Source organism: Rhea pennata, chromosome 2 (assembly GCF_028389875.1).
Source record: "Rhea pennata isolate bPtePen1 chromosome 2, bPtePen1.pri, whole genome shotgun sequence".
Classification (NCBI taxonomy): domain Eukaryota; kingdom Metazoa; phylum Chordata; class Aves; order Rheiformes; family Rheidae; genus Rhea; species Rhea pennata.
Window position 1 is genome coordinate 8126124 of NC_084664.1, and position 17923 is coordinate 8144046.

Consider the following 17923-nt stretch of genomic DNA (forward strand, 5'->3'; position numbering starts at 1 on the left):
TTTAAAACATACAAAATGATATGAACAGGTTTTTGTGCTTCTTAACATCCTTTTCAAACATTCGCTTCTTCTTCAGAACTTCCACTGGCCTGCAGTTTTCAAGACCTTTAACAGTTATCTAATAATATCATAATAAAATCATAATAATAACTTAAGATGAAGCCCTCAGTAGCTATCTACAAAAAAGATGACGAGCAGAAAAGGAAACTCAAATATTTTTTCTTAGCTTGGCAATTCTACTAAAATGTAAAGGCAATTTACCTTCTAGCAGCCTTTTAAGCTCCCTTGTTATAAATCAACTTGAACCATCCTCTTTTGTGAATACAATTTCTCTATTCTGCTTTTCATGTCAAAGCATATATTAGAAAGTAGTGTTTAGACTTCCTTTTTAATGCATGTGAGGGTTTTTGCAGGCTCTTAGTTTCTAATCTGTGCAACAAAAGTCTCTGGAGATAAGAATCCAAACTATATTCAATTCTCTTCCCTGCTCCCTGTACCTGCAAACATGAAACAGATTAGATCTGGAATCTAAGTCAGGTCAACAGTACATTATGTAGAGCTAAGAAACACACTTTGTGTATTAACTACATATTCATGTTAACATAGTATTATAAAAGTCTTATTTAAAGCCATTACATCTGGGATTTCATACCCAGCAAGCATGCTATTAGTAAATAAAATGTGAACAATAACATAAGTTAGGCAACTGAAATAGCTTTCTCAATATAAAGCATCATATCTGTCTGAACTTAGGGCTTTGACAGAAAAGTTTTGGCAAATATTGCTAAGAAAGCTCAAGGCATCTCTCTCTCCTGTTGTCTTTCCATCCTTTAGCGACAGGTCATCATCCCTGTGACAGAGATGGCAGAATAGGACATTCCATCACCTAGCATCACAATTAACTGTTAAATGCAATTTTGAGATAGAAACACAGAACAGCAGGCTGGAGTGCACGACACACAAGCACGCATTCCCCTTTACCTACATGACTGATACCTGCCAACAGAGCATCAGTATAAACAGCTCAAGGTAGCAATATTGTAGATCACCTCACCAAGAGTCACCAGGTTTGTCCACTACAGTATTTTTAGCAATGGAGAAGCACAGAATATCTCAGGTTAAAAAATAGCATTTCTGAGAAAATATTTGAAATAAAAAAAAATACGTCTTCAAATCTCATACTCCTCTTGAAATCTCAGATTTCTTTACTCACTTCTTTACTTCCATCATCCAGAACAGACCTATTTTACCTGGCATTGAATTAGCATGGCATATGGTGCTTTCTTATATATGTTGTAGAAGACATTAGAGTCTCATGACCTGTGTCTGTTTTACACTACTGCTAAGTGCTGGTATGAGTAAACTCTGCTGCATAACTGAAATGATGTGTAATGCTGCTTACCTAGCTATGGAACTTATGTGCACCAGAAATGGAAATAAAGGGGTGAATGAATGAATTTAAAAAGACCTTAAAAAATAAGACACACAGAACAAACAGACTACAAGTTGAAAAGAAGATGGAAGAGAAGAAAAGAGGTGGGAAAATAAGCTATACCTAAACACATACGGGCTATAGAGAAATGACTCATTCCTAATAATATGAATTGTTAACTGCTAGCACAGGCAGGACAAAACTATTTTCAACAGTATCACAAAAAAACATGATGGAACTTCAGCGAGAAAACAAATTCTAACATATTTCTATAAAGTAATCAAAATAGCTCTGCCCTTTTCTAACAGGTAAACTTTCAAAAAGAAAAATTGAAATGTCAGGTGAGACCATTTCTTGTACACACTGTTTAGAGAGAGGTAATCATTTATCTAGTATATGTGGAACCACACAGATTGATAGATAGATAGATAGATAATATATGCCTGTACACCAATGCTCACCATCAGGGTGAATAAATAGGAAGAATCTGAGATCTGTGTGCAGTCACAGGGCCATGATCTCATTGCAATCACAGAGACATAGTAGGGTAACTCGCACGACTGGAATGCTGTCATGGACAGCTCTGTGCTTTTTAGGAAAGACAGGCCAGGAAAGCGAGGTGATGCAGTTGCTCTTTATGTGACGTTATGGAACGTATCGAGCTCTGCCTAGGGGTAGATGAAGAACGAGTCGAGAGTTTATGGGTAAGGATTAAAGGGCAGACTAACATGGGTGACATTGTTGTGAATGTTTACTACAGGCCACCTGATCAGGAAGAGGAAGTAGATGAGGCCTTCTACAGACAGCTGGAAGTAGCCTCACAATCCCAGACCCTGGCTCTCATGGGGACTTCAAGCACCTCGATATCTGCTGGAAGGACAACACAGCTAGGCACAAACAGTCCAGGAGGCGCCTGCAGAGCACTGATGGTAACTTTTTGACACACGTGGTGGAGGAGCCAATGAGGAGAGGTGTGCTGCTGGACCTTGTGCTAAGACATAAAGAAGGCCCTAGAATGAAAGGGGGGGTCTGAGTCCAAAATAATTGGTTAATATTCAAGCATCACTTCCTCTAAACTCCAGAGCAGTGCGTCTCTATGAGTAAGAAGTCCAGCAAAGGTAGCAGGAGACCTACACAGGTGAGCAAGGAGCTCCTGGCAAAACTCAAACAGAAGAAGGAAGTATACAATATGTGGAAAAGGGGACAAGCCACTTGGGAGGAATACAGGAACGTTGTCAGAGTACGCACAGATGCAACAAGGAAGGCTAAGGCCCATCTGGAATTAAATCTGACAAGGGAGGTCAAGGACAACAAGAAGGGATTCTTCAAACACATCAGTAGCAAAAGGAAGACTAGGGAAAATGGGGACCTGCTGTTGAATGGGGTGGGTGCCCTGGTGACAAGGGATACAGAGAAGGCAGAGTTACTGAATGCCTTCTGTGCTTCAGTCTTCACTGCTAAGGGCAGCCCCCAGGAATCCCAGAGCTTGGAGACAAGGCAAAGTCTGGAGAAAGGAAGACTTTCCCTTGGTCAAGGAGAACCAGGTTAGAGATCATTTAGGCAAACTTGACACCCACAAATCCATGGGCCCTGATGGGATGCACCCATGAGTGCTGAGGGAGCTGGCAGATGTTATTGGTAGGCCACTCTCCATCATCTTTGAAAGGTCATGGAGAACTGGAGAGGTGCGTGAAGACTGGAAGAAAGTGCCACTCCACTCTTCAAAAAGGGCAAGAAGGAGGACCCAGGCAACTACAGGCCAGTCAGCCTCACCTCCATCCCTGGAAAGATGATGGAAGAGCTCATCCTGGATGCCATTTCTAAGCATATGGAGGAAAAGAAGGTGATCAGGAGTAGTCAGCATGAATTCACCAAGGGGAAATCATGCTTCACCAATCTGATAGCCTTCTCTGATGGAATGACTGGTTGAGTAGATGAGGGGAGAGCAGTGGATGTTGTCTACCCTGACTTCAGCAAGGCTTTTGACACTGCCTCCCGTAACAGGAAGTTATCCTTATAGGTAAGCTCAGGAAGTGGGGTTAGATTAGATGAGTGGACAGTGAGGTGGATTGAGAACTGGCTAAAAGGCAGAGCTCAGAGGGTCATCATCAGTGGCGTGGAGTCTAGTTGGAGGCCTGTGGCTAGTGGCGTCCCCCAGGGCTCAGTACTAGGTCCCATCCTGTTCAACTTCTTCATCAATGACCTGGATGAGGGGACAGAGTGCCTCCTCAGCAAGTTTGCTGATGATACCAAGCTGGGAGGAGTGACTGATGCACCTGAGGGCTGTGCTGCCATTCAGAGAGATGTGGACAGGCTGGAGAGCTTGGGCAGAGAGGAACCGCATGAGGTTCAACAAGGGCAAGTGCAGAGTCCTGCACCTAGGGAGGAATAACCAGTACAGGCTGGGGGCTGACCTGCTGGAGAGCAGCTCTGCAGAGAAGGACCTGGGAGTTCTGGTGGATGACAAGTTAACCATGAACCAGCAATAATGTGCCCTCATGGCCAAGAAGGCCGATGGTCTCCTGGGGTGCATTAGGAATAGCATTGCCAGCAGGTTGAGAGAGGTGATCCTGCCCCTCTACTCAGCCCTGATGAGGCCTCCAGTACCATGTCTGAATACACATGAAAAACAGATGTTCATAGGATAGGATCATAGGATAAGTTAGGCTGGGAAGAACCTCTTAAGGTCATCTGGTCCAATCTCCTCAAAACAGGTCAAACTGAGTAATTTCCCAAAATGGCTTGCAATTATTTTTGAAAATTATTATTCTGAATTAATTGCTTATATAGCTCTGTAATTACACACAAGGCTGAAATCTGGTGGTGTTACCCTTATGTGAAAAATCTTATGCTCTGAAAGAACCTACAACAGAGATGAGGGCATACAGTTTATATTCAGACAGATGGCCTAAATCACACCTAAATCCCTCAGCCTAGTGATTCCTGTTAGATGGCTCTGAAGAAACTCCTAGCTCAGGAGTCCTTACTTAGTCCTTCTGAATTGCATTTCAGAGATACCTACTTCTCTCTTTTGACTACGCATACATACTTAAGCAGAATTTAAGTTATTTGAATATACTTCCTACTATTCATTAGTAAGCTCCTTTAAGAAGAAAAATAAACATCATTATTCTTCTAAAGCTTTGAAAGAAAACAATTCAACTAGGAACTGTAACATCACAATACTGCTGGAAAAGAAATCTAGGTGGCATGACTTGGGGAGCTAGAATTCAGTCTCTGCCCTGTCCCCAAGGCCCATTACTAATACTTGTTGTAGAATATACTCCTACACCATGTGACACAGCCATACCCATGCAGCTACATATTCCCGAGGTTCAGTTTGGGCTACATCTTGAAAGAAATCCACTTCTCTGTGGTAGTCTTACTTCACTCCATAATGCCTTTCTTTGTGGGAGAAAAAGAAAATTTTTCCTTCACCTATGCCCTACCAGGTAAACTGGTAAATTTACAACATTCAGGAACAGCTTTTAATGCTCAATAGAATGGAGACAAATAGGCAAGAATCCATGTTATTTGGGCACGCTGAAGGACAGGACTCTAATCAGAGGCAGAACTCCAAACTTAACACAACCTTTACAGTCTTTGGATTGAAGCCAGCTAACAAAATCTATCACAATAATTTTAAAATTCAAAACAAACAAGGAAAACAGCACAATTGGGAAGATATAGATGACTAAATGAGAGCCCAAGCTTCAACTCAATGAGTTTATTCATGTTCAATATAGTTATGACGTGACTTTTTAAAAAGCGTGATCATGTTAACTAAGTGCGGACGAGGAACTCTTGCATATCACCTTAAACTAGTCTAGTCTAGAAAAAGCCTTTAAAATAATGTGGTAGAAGTCACATTTTTAGAAAAGGTTCTTTTTGCCCATCAAGACAAAGTCAAAAGTAAGGAAAGTGAAGAAAAAAAAAAAGGGAAGTATGAATTGGAAAAAGTAGACTGAAACTATTTTTCAGACAACATTTATTTACATTAATTTATCAGTAAATTAAACCGCCACTGAAAGTGTCTGCTTAACAAGCCTTAAGGTGAATTCCTGCTTGTCCATGAAGTAGGTACACAATCAACAGTACCTTCACCATGCTGTTCTGCCAGGGTACCCTTATCTGGGAAGGCCACATGTAGAGTACACAAAATATTTGTATCAGTATACCAAGTTTTAGTATTTCTTCATTGCCAATAAACACATTTTAAACAGAAATTATTTTATCTCCAAGCTGTACATACTGCCTGACAGGGCAAAGAATGCTCTCCCATTCGACTCCAAAAAGAGGCAACAGAATAGCCAGCCATATGCCAATATTTTACTGCTGTATGAAAGACCATAGTGAAACACTTTCTTTAAACAATCTTGCATGCAGATGACATATTTCTTGAGTACACCCCATCGTTTTGGGGCCTACTTCTCTCCTAAAGACTATCTGGAAGATGTAAGCAGAAAAATAAATTAAAAGTTGTGCTGAATCTGTTTTTCACTTTCCTTTCTGTAAGTCTCTACCAGACTGCCTGATGCAACATTAACTATGCAAAGTACTAACCAAGAAAAATTGTATGTCAGAAAACAGGACTAGCACTGAAAGCCAGTACTTTTCAGAGACTCATGGCTTGTATATCCCATCTCCTCTGCTCCCTATAGAGCAATTCTGCTGTGAGTTGCTCTTACTAAACTTATATCCTATAGGCTAGAGAACATCAACTATGGCACAGTGTTTGCCTAGAAGGCTCAAAGTAAAACTGAGAATTGCATCAGGTTCATTCCAGTCCTCCTAAAACATCCTGGTTATAGTTATACTAAAACAAAACATGGTTGGTGATGTTCTCTGGCCTTGAGGCCACTGGCACAGCACAGCCTACATCCATGCTATCGAATTCTCAAACTCCAAAACATAACAGTCACATGTTAACTGCCTATTGGAAAAGGTATGTGATCCTGGATGAACCCTGAGAATTTTCTGAAGAGTACTGACAGGCCCAGATCAAAACTGTACCAGCAACCTCTCCAACAATCTTACAGTGGATACGACAGTGTTCTGGCAACTCAGAATGTTCCCTAGCATTATTTATGAGCACTGCTGCAGCCACTGGGAAGAAGCAGAGTGCTTCAGGTCCCAGCACAGTATACTATTGCCAGGAACAACCACTCAACTAATCAGCACAAAACACAAAAAAAAAAAGATTAGCCAGATTTAGCAATCACAAGATTTAAAGAAACTTAAATTATTCTTCTGCTTTTATATGAATTTTATTTTGAAGTTCCCTTTTGCAGACTAGTCTTCACAATGACAAGCGTCCAGCCTGTTTCTAAGGGAAGTTCTGATCTCATGCAGTTCTGAAAGTTCAGGAGGCTGGGTAAGAAAAAAAAATACACAACAAAAAAACCCAAATACACTCAACAGTCATGTGCTTTTTCTACAAGAAGGAAAAAAAAGGAGGAGGAAAACAGTGGGAGCAGAAACCAAAAACATAAATGAGAGGGAATAGGAACAGGTTATTAAGGAACTGAAAAGGCTAGGAGAGAAACTGTTCCACTGACCAAATGAGGTGAAGATAGGTAAGCCTTTTTAAGCAACAGAAGCTTTCAAAGTGTGTAATCTTGAGGGTAATAGCAGTCCTTAATCAATCAGACATCTGATGGAAAACAAAAGTAAAAGAACGAACAGCAAGCAATATTGTTGTGATAAATGTTGAAGACAATGTCAGGATGTCAGGAGAGCAGTTAATTCACATTTGCTGTTTGGGAGGGTTTCAGTTTAAAATCTAAATACGTATAGCAATTTGGCTGAAGGTGGTAACAAGAAACATTCACTATCCCAAAGTAAAAGAAAAACAAAAGCCACAGAAAAAGGAGAACAAATCTTTATCTTCATTTAACTGCAATAAGAAAAGCAAATTTCAACAAACTCTTTGAACTTGTTGCTAGAATCTCTCGAGAATATAATTTGAAGGAGGGCTGGCAGTTATTACTTTAGAACACACACAATGGCAAACTATTCCAGCCCAGAGGAAAGATAGGAAACATAGTAAGAACAATATGGGCTGCATCAAAAGTAGCAAGTAATAAGGGTCTGAAAGTAAAAGGAATCATGTTAGAAATGGAAACAACAGCATTTAATGAGGATAAAGCAATAGTATAAACAGTCAAGGATAAAAATCGGAAGAGATGAAAGCACAGCATGCATTATTACCACTGTGCAATACAACAGGCAAACCAAAGTGTCAAAAATATTTTAGAAGTAAAAATAAAGACAAAAAAAAGTCAGGTAGAAGAAGAACAAATGGATAATAACACAGAATCAAAGGCTGTTCTCTGTCCCTCAGCCTTCATAAAACAGACGAATTACAACCAAATACTATTTTTTTTAATTAGGCTAAATAGTCAAGTCAATAGAACTGGATGAAATTCACACTGTACTTAAGAAAAACAGAAGTGATCTCTAAACCATCAGCAATCATCTTTGACAATACAGTCCTGGTGAAGCTGCCTTAAGACACGTGGGCAATGATAAACAAGTAGCATTCAAAGGGCATTTGCTTGCAAATTATTTTCTGTCAAAGGGGGAGAACCTTTCAAGGAAGCTCCTTCCGTCAGGTCACACAAGAAGCAGGGTTATAAACACTTTTAGAGGACAAAATCGTAATTAAAATAATTTTGATAAATGGAAAAGTGGTCCAAATTAACAGAATGAAATCTGATACAGACTCGTAAACTTTGTAAAGATACACTAGGTAAGTCAACAGCATGAAGCTGTTATCAACAAAGGCAAATCTTTACTGCTCTTAATATATTCTAGAATAAGATTTGTTCAGTGATTTGAAGTTTGTTCAGTGCAGAACAAAGGAGACAATACAATCTCCCAATGAATAAAAGTTTGTTATAACAAAGTGGACAATTGTTCTCCACAACAACTGCGCAGTGACTTAACTGTCAGTATACAAGGCAAAACTGGCTTAATCAGCAGCAAAGAATATTATTTTATATTTTAGAAAAATGATTACTGAAACTGATTACCTAGGAATTGCATTCACTGAATACATTAAAGAAAAGTTGGAGAAATGTTTGTCAGAAATAGTACAGAAGAACAGACTGAGCAAGATGATCCTTAAATCATCTGCGGCTTTACAGTTCTATTTGTTTACAACAGTCTCACAGGCTTAAATATTCACTTTATTAAAAACCAATGAATTGTGCTTCTGAACTCCACACTGCAGAAACAAAATTCTATGTAATTCGCATTTCAAATCTATGAAATGGCTTACTAACTAATAATCCCCCCCCCCCAGTGTTAGATATGACATAGCTCCTCCCTTTATTGAGAACACTGTGAAGCTATCTTACCACATTTTGGTAAGAAAATTTTAGGAACACTGTAGATGGTCGTGATTACCAGAGAAAGACAGGAGAAAGAAGTTATTATCCGAATAAGCCTGGTTCCCCCCACCTTTGCAACATGCCTGAAGTCATTCTTGACTAGCTAAGACTTCCAGACAGTACTCTGAAACAATCATGCAAAATGCAGATAGGTGGTTAGTTACAGAGACTCCACATTTGGACCACATCTGCACTACCAAAACTCGTGTTATTTTATTGTGCCATGCAAGTGGTTCAACTGCACATACTCTGAGGACTACAAAAACGTAACTGATGGAATCAAAAAATTGGTAGTTTCCTAACGTTGATTTCTTCAGCGAGACTAATTAAAATTATTGTTGACAAGAATTTATTGTCAGCAATGAAGCAGTAAAAGAGAAAATCCCTCGATTCTGGGGATAAATTTCTTAGTGCAATAAGGTTTCCAACAGCTTCCTCAACAATAACAATTATAATACTGATAAGTAAAGCATTTCCAATTAGTAATTATATTTATATTGGAATGGCTGCATTCCAATGCATATTTGGTGCATGTGTGACATAATAAAAACACTTCCAAATATATTAAAGGGGGGAATATTCTGAAAGGGGCTAGATAGAGTGTTATTTTATTACAATACCTGTATATTGACATATTTGTAGAATATGCCTGTAGAATACCATAAACTAGTTATTAACATAAAACATTTTACTTAGACTATTATTTCAGGATACTTCAAGTATTTAATTTAAGAATAATTCAGAGGATCAAAGTTAGAACCCAAGTTCCTTATTTAATCAATGCAGACAGGTAGGCATGCTTGGTGCAGGAGTAAGTTAGATCAGAACAAGTCACTTGCCTAAATGCTGTGACGAATCCTCTCTCTTTTTTTTTTTTTTTTTTTTTTTTTTACCAACCTACTAGAATATTTAACATGGCTACAGGTTAGAGAAATCTCCCACAAACTCCTGTAAGAACTCTTATTATAAAAAATCACATGAATTCAAAAAAAAATAAAACCCCCCAAAACAAACCCACCCTCAAATTTCACATAACCAGTGCTATAGCTTCACAGATACTTTAAGCTGGCAGTACTACCAAACGAAGTAGCTCTGCCTCTCTGCACCCTGGCTGCTCGCTCTGGCCTCCTCCCTTATGCTATCACAAACACGTTTCTTTGCCAGGTTAGTTTTAACCCAGATCAATTTCCCAATGCAGTTCACCACATGGCTACACAAATGCCTGGGTCAGCACAAGGGAGAGAACAAACAGCTGGTAGCATAGGGTAGGCAGGGCTGCTTCTGCTTTTGCTGCCAGAACCAGCTCAAGATTTATACTGTTTGGGGAAAATAACCACCTGATGCACTTCATATTCTCATTGCCTGTGTTTTTCAAAATAATGAATACTCTTGATTTTGAAGGGTTTTGCTACTTTTTCTTTCTTTTGAAAGAATGAAGCCACAGCTGCTATTAGAAAAACTTACTCAATGCAGTTCTTGAAGCAAGTGCCCAAACTTACTTTCATTACACCACCTGATGAACTCAGAAATGGCACAAATGGGAATGCTTAGTGCCACCTTCTAATACTGGACAGTTAAAAAAAAAAAAACTAAAACACACAGAATGCAATACAAGTTATTTCAATAGCAAACTATTTGCTACAGTAAAATTTTGCTTAGATGTATTAATGCCTGCAACATGCAAACTGTAAGAATTAGTAATTAAATATATTAAATGCATTAAAAATAATATAATGTGATAGGAGAAAAATTGTCAATGCTTTTTGGAATTGTTAGTAGCTTTACTATTTACCATTTCATAATGTTAGTATACATACGACAGTATCTCCTGAAGAGTTATAGCTTATCATATAGGATTTATATATAATAATAGCAAGGTGAAATCCTTAGTGGTTGATAAGGGAATTCTATTTTGACTAGTTATACCTGATTCTCCCCTGCCCCCCAAAAACAGGTGGCACAGGTGGACCTAGAAGGAAAAAACAAACAACTCTAGCCTAAGAATGACGGAGTTTACTTAGTCTTGTCAATCCACCTTGGAAAACCATCTCTCAACTGAAAGACGGACAAAGATTATACATGTCCATTTCCTATTACTTATCTTAAGAAAGAACAATGGTGAGAAGTTAGGAGTCTGACATGTTAACAAGAAAAGAAAAAGAATATTCACAAGCAAAGCCAAGGAAATTGAAGTATTTTATTTTTTTGAGCTGTGAAAAGCCTCTTACATCATTGAATTAATGCCTGGTGGTAGATGGATCAGGGTGTGGAAACCAAGAGATTAGGTTCTTATTCCTACCTCTGCAAAGACACGTCTTATGACCAATGTACATAAAAAGACTATCTTGTTTTTCCATTACTCTCTGATAGTTCTTTGAGCCCCTTTCACGAAAAGTGCTAGGTAAATCCAATGGATTATCAAATACAAATGAACAACCAAAACTGAAAACTGCAAGGTAAAAATATCTCCAAGCATTCTTCACTTGAAAATGTGGTCTGTTTTAATGTGTGGAAATTGTGGGCTAAGGTTAGAGCAAATCCACTTCCAACAGTAAGCCTAAACTCACTCACCTTTAAGATGCAAATGAAGACAACACTGCATGTTAATGAACATTCATCAACTCCGACAACATTGCAAAACAATATAAAACCCAGCATGTGTAACAACTTTCATGGTTGTCCACCACACAAGCTATATGAAGAACTGAAAATCCAAAAATTAAGATAGAGACCATTTACCGGAAGCACCTAACAGAAGATTTGTGAGGAGTTTAAGCCAGGCTCCTGTGCAAGAACAACATATGACAGTGAAGGATTTGCAAAGTAATATGAATTCCTCAGGTGATGGAGGACATCACACAGCATTGGCTGCTGGAGAGAACATTCCTAAGTGCCCAAGGGACTGTGCTGCACATAGCTCAGTACTTTCTACCACGGGCTAGCTGGGCCCTCAAAGAGCCAACATCATGTCCTATCTGCATGTGTGAAACCAATGGTGTTTGAAAGCCTACTGCAGCTGGCATTGGCCAAAGTAAGTAAAGTAATACTCAGGCAAAAAGTGAAACATAAATGATTATAAATAAGCACACAAAAAGCTTTCAATAGACAAATTTCAAGCTTTTTGAAATCATTATTTTTGTGCTGTTTTAAACTACAGACATTCGCAAAAATGATTAGTAAAGTACACTGAAAGTCTAACGGATGCTGAAAATAAAATTTGAAATGAATTTACATACCAACTTGGTATCATGACCACAATAAAGGAGACTTTTGCTACTCAACTTTTTCTAAGAAGGTACATCTGTTTGTGTTGCTTATAGTATTGGTAGATTAACAAAGCTCTAGTACTTAAAATAGATTACAAAAATGTTTACTGCACCTGTACAATACTATTCTAATATATTTTCACAAACAACCAGCTGTCTACTTAATGTTAATACAGTCAAAACTGAACCAATACTTTCCTCTGCAACTTCTTTTTGACAACATTCCTGTCACTCAGACCCATAACCTGGAAACTGAGGTATAATCCAAGTACAGGAGTTAAGTTTCCAGGATTTCAGGCCAAACAACAAGATGGTCCCTAAGTATTTCCACTTTCTTCTATACTAGATTAGCAAGATCCAGGTTCTCCTTTCTAACCATATGCCTGGAAGTTTCTTTCTTCATTATTTTTTATCTTCAGCACCGCAACTTTCTACTCCTTTTTGGCTTTGGTAAGAGCAATCACACCACCTTTTAAATTCATTTGAAAGTTGGTATCACAAAAATATCTTCCTCAGTCATTGCTTTGATGACAGTTCTTTGCGTTTTTCTTTCTTCTTGTGGATCACATCAAGAATGACCTACTCATTCTCAGTTTCAAGGTGCTGCATGGCCTATCCTAGCTCTACCCCTTACACTTCTACCTCTGCTCTGTTCAGATACCCAGTCGTCAAAATGTAAAGAAGAAAATATGAGTGTTTGTCTAGCACTTCAAGCAGGAAACAAGTTATCTGTGAAAATCCTCAGGGTGACAATGTTACCCTCCTTAAACATCTCCTCCAAGTCTGATGCCTATGAATCATTCACCAACGCTGAGACAGCCAGAGTACTTGAACTTCTGCATGTTCTTCTGCTCACAGCATTCTCACTGCTCTCTTGTGCTTTCCCAAGATATTCTTACATTTACACGCAGTCCTATCTATACATTTAGATTATGAAGCTGTTTGTGCAGAAGCAATGTTTGCTTATGCATTTGTACTGTATGCAGTGTAATGGTTCCCTGGCCTCTAGGCACAATTATAATACAAATAATAAAAATGAACTGTTCACTTAAGATTACGTCTCCTGACAATGCTATTCATAGAGCTATACACTTAGTTATGCCTTTCCTTCAAATAATAATAAAAAGTTGTTCTCACATAATTCTCTACAAGCAGTAACTCTCCAGGTACTGACACCACAAATGATTCTCTACCTCAGTGTTTAAGCTGATTCACAGTTCACCACCTAAAGATAACCTTAACTGGTTCTTATACGTGTCTGTTTGCAGACCCACTGCTATTTTTAGTAATTTATTAAAAACAGGCAAAATACAGGATAATGGAGACTTTAACTGAACTGTCATACTGGAAAATTATTTGCTCCCTTAGGATTGGTCTACTTTTGTGAAGGGTTGAGAATCCTTGGCATCTCAAAGAAGCACATTCAAGGCAGTTCTCCATTGGTCTGCTTAAACTCATCAAATTCTTAAATATATGGCCTTCAAGAAGGTAAAATACCAACCTAAGGCATTTTCAAATACTATACTGTTCTTTAATGGAGGCATCTACTGGTCAGGAATTATTTTATTTTGGCTATGTTGTTTTAATGCAGGCCTCTTAGTTTTATCATTACTTAGGCTGCATGTACACCAAACAGTCAATGGAACATTTCCTATAATGGGATAAAGCAGTTGAACAATTTGAATGGCTAATAGTGATTTAGACATGTGATTACAGTACAGAAAATGGTCTGACATATGCTCTTTTATCTGGTTTATATGAGGCACATTAATCCAACTGGAAAGTGCAGAAGTGAAAAGGAAGACATATCCAAGAGTTATATGAAAACAAAAGAAATTATTTTTACTTATTTTATTTTTGCCTCTTAGCTAATTGTAATCAGTATTGTGTAAATAGTAAAACTTAGAAAATAAAACCATTTTTTCCAAAAATAGATGCAACTAAAAAAGTCCAGTCTTCATCTACTCTATGAAGAACTTAGAAAATCACTACTGCTGATACAAACCTAGCTTTAAAAGTTTATGACTTACTGTATGTAATTATAACATCTTTACCAATATTACTGGTTTTCCATAAAGATACAGAAGGATATCAGCCATGATTAGGTTGTAGTCCCACACCAGAGAACAGTAATGTGAAGAAAAAGAGTATTTAGTCATTTTCATTTTGGTCTCAGCTAATTTCATTTCTGGCTCTTATGCAAATGTTTATATTCATGTCAAGATTAGTAAATATTTTTACTAGAAAATATTTATTTCCTGCTAATAGTAGTTGACAATATTCCCACAACACTACAAATATAACTGAGAAAGGAATTACCTCTGTAACACCCATTTTTCATCAAGCATATAAACAACCTCAAGTTGGCATAAAAGAAATGACAGTTTTCACAAATAATAGTATTTTGAGAATCCTTACTTGAAGAGGAGCTTACTTTTTAAACTCTGTGGCTTTGGTGACAGATTGGTGCATTTCAGATGTATTCATATTTTCCTTCCTAAAACTTCTTTAAAATAAAAACTCAAAGGTTTCCTATATGGATTCTTGGATTCTATATGTAGAAATAAAAGTACGTCAAACTGAAGTCGATGAACTTAAGAACTTCAATGAACATATATGTTTGCCAACTACTTTTAACTACCATTATAAGAAAATTTGCATTAAGCAAAAATGTAGAATTTTTGAAGGGAGGAGCTGTGAATGATGCATCTCCACCAAAACCAGGGGCTAAACATTAAAATGTTTCAAGGGAAAACTTTCATCAGCAAGAATAAAAATCATCCACATATCCCTAATTAATGATAGTTTTGTCCTGGAATATTTATGCAGCATAAATATGTAAAAATAATCCGAATTATAATAGAGAAAAGTATTTTCTTTACGTGTGTTTATTTCCTGCATAGTAGAATTCCCTGCCAGTGCTTTGTCACTTTACAGTGAAACCTAGAAAATGACTGAGCCGTCTGCGGTGGGCATTTAACCAAGCACCAGCAACTCACCTGTTTAAATAGACTCAGCGGATGTCAAACTGAAAGCGTCCCTTTAAAACAAAGGGAAACAAACTCGAAAACCTCCAGGCTTCCACCAACTCTACCACACGCAGACTTCCTATTTTGCTGAAAAATTACGGTGCGTCTTCTCAGACCGCGTTAGCCTACCTTTGTGCTGGTACTGCCTCCATAAGCTATGTCACGGCAAGACCCACCACACGCAAAACAACCCGAAGGGGGGTACAGCGCGTACAGGCGCGGCCCCTCCGCTGCTGCGGCCGTCGGGCCTTCCAACGCCGCCTAACGCGACGCCCAACTCCTGTCAGCGCTAAAACAAACAAACGCGCCGCTTCGCCCACACGGCTTAGCCTTTCGGGGCGCCGGAATCGGGCTTGGGCGCTACCTCGCTCCTGGTGCCCGCGCTGCCCGAACTTCGCCGTGCCCACTGCCACAGGCTCCGCGCTTGACCTCCCTTCCCCCACTCCCCGCCGCTTACTGCCTGCGCGACGGCCGCCCGGCCAAGAGGCGAGCGCGAGGCGCCGGCGCTCCCCGCGCGGCCGTTGGCGAGCCCGCGCGGCCGTTGCGACCGTTGGGGGCCGTTGGGGCTAACGAACGCCGGCGCTCGCGCCCTCCTTCCCCCCCCCCCCCCCCCCGCCGCGCCCGCCCCTCGCCGCCGGCCTGCGGGGCACTGCCCGGGCTGTGCCCGGCCCGGCTGCGGCGAAGGGAAATCCGCCAGGGCGGAGGAGGAGGAGGAGGGGGAAGAGGAGGAGGGGGAGGAGGAGGCAGCCCCCCGCCCCGGTGTTTGTTGTGCTTCGCCGCTGGGCAGCCTCCCCGTCCCAGCGGCGCGGCCGCCGCGTCCCTCCGCGAGAGGCGGTTGACAGCTCCCCTCAGCGCCGTCAGCCGCTCTCCGCCTCCGAGCTCACGGCGAGCGAGGCGGTGGCGGAGAAACTCCTGCCCAAACTTTGTGTGTGCGCGTCCGCACCCGTGTGTGCTGGGGGGAGGGGGGAGTGTTTTCATAGCCATCCACTTAGGGCAACAACCATCGTTTTCTTTCTCTTTCTTAAAAAAAAAGGAGGGGGGGAACAGCGACGAACTACCACTGAGTAAAAAATATCCAGGCGACGCTGAAGGCAACCGAGCGTCCTGGAGGAGAAGAGAGCCAAAAAGGAGAAGAGGGAAGGTGCAGAGGAAGGGGGGGGGGAGGAGGAAGAGAGGGGAGAAGAGCCAAAGAGAAAGTCCAAAGAAAGAGGAAAAGAAAAGGAACGGGGACGGCGAAAGAAAAGTGAAAAGGGAAAACAGGCGGAGGAAGACAAAGGTGAAAAAGGAGGAGGAGGAGGGGAAAGTGCAAAGGGGAGAGGAGGAGAAGAAAGAAGGCCCCTTTCTCAAAATGGCATTAGGCAGCGGGGAGGGGGGCGACGAGCAGCCAGCCGGCGCTGACAGCTCTGCCTGCGCCTGGCTGCCTGCCCCCTGCCCCTCTCTGCCTCGCACACACCAGCGCTGAACTTACTTCTTTCTGGCTCTCTGGAAAGGGGAAGCGCCATCTTTGCGAGGCCGGCCCCTAGGTCTTTTGTCTGTGGCTGCTGCTGCTGCTGCTGCTGCTGCTGGGGGGGGAGCTCCAGGCTCGGGGGGCTGCTGCTGCTGAGGCGGCTCCGCCACCGCCACCACCAGACTCTTGTCCTCCGTTGACATCCTAGTCAGCAGGACGAGAGAGACACATGGATGATGATGATGAGGATGAAGATGAGGATGGTGATGGGGATCCCGATGCTCCTCCTGCTCCCGCGGCTCCTCGCCTCCTCACCTCCGCCTCCTCCACCTCCGCCGCGCATCGCTGGCCTCAGCCGCCGCCGACCAGCACAGGTAGGAGCGGGAGCGGCATGGGGAGGGCGGCGGGAGGCGCGCGGCGGTGGGGGCAGAGGAGCGCGAGCGCGGCGGCACGCCGGGTCTCACACACAATAACCCCCCCGCCGGCTCGGCGGGCTCCGCCGGCGCTGGGCGAGGTGAGCGGAGCGGGTGCGGGCGCGGGCGCGGGCGAGCGCGAGGCGGGCCGATCCCGCCGCGGGGCGCCCCCCCTCTCAGAGGCCCCGGGAGCTGGCGGCGGCTCCGGCTGCTGCGCTGCCCGGCTGCGGCGGCGGCCGCCGCTTCATTGTACACTGGCCCTGCGCCCTCCCCCCGCGCCGAGCCCCCGGGGGCGGAGGAGGAGCAGGCGGCGGAGGCGGCGGGGGCCGCGGCGCGGCGCAGGAAGTTTTGACAGCTCCAGCTGTTGTGTGTGCCGAGGGCTGCGTCCGGCCGGGCTCCGCGTCCCCTTCCCAGCCGGGCCGGAGCAGGAAGTTTAACTTTGGGGAAAGAAGGAGGAGGAAAGCGGGGGGGGGGGGGGGGAACGGGGGGGGGGGAGGAGGAGGAGGAGGGAGCCGGCGGAGGGGGAGGAGAGAGCGGCCGCCCCTGGGGCCCGCGGGCGGGGAGGGGATGGCGGCGCTGCCCCGCCGCGCCACCTCCCCCCCCCCCCCCCCGCCGCCGCCAGTGCGACACCCGGGCGCGGAGCCCTCCCCCGCGCCGGGCCCCACACTGCGCCTGCCCGCGCCGCGCCGTGCCGCGCCGCGCAGACACCCTCCGCCCGCCGCGCCGCCGCCGCCACTGACCTCGCGGGCTCGCTGCCGCGGCGGGCTGCGCCCAGAGCGCGGAGCCGCAGACGGGCCGGGCCGGGCCGGAGTGAGCCTGGCCGGCGCGGCTCGGCTTGGCTCGGCTCCGAGCCCGCACAGCGCGGGCCGCGCCCCCGGACTTTCCCCCCGGGGCCCGGGCGGGCGCCGCGCAGCGCCGCGCCGCGGGCGGCGGGCGGAGGCG

General features: G+C 43.0%; 1 protein-coding gene across 13 annotated transcripts in view; it reads right to left on the reverse strand.

Moving 5' to 3' along the window:
• KMT2C (lysine methyltransferase 2C) overlaps window positions 1–17087 on the reverse strand; it is a 201785-nt gene extending 184698 nt beyond the window's left edge. For all 13 annotated transcript variants that reach the window (XM_062568808.1, XM_062568817.1, XM_062568814.1 and 10 more), the window contains exon 1: window positions 16590–17087. In XM_062568808.1, the coding sequence (XP_062424792.1) occupies window positions 16590–16771 (182 nt within the window). In that variant the 5' untranslated portion in view covers window positions 16772–17087. The remainder of the gene's footprint in view (window positions 1–16589) is intronic.
• Between the last annotated feature and the right edge of the window lie 836 nt (window positions 17088–17923).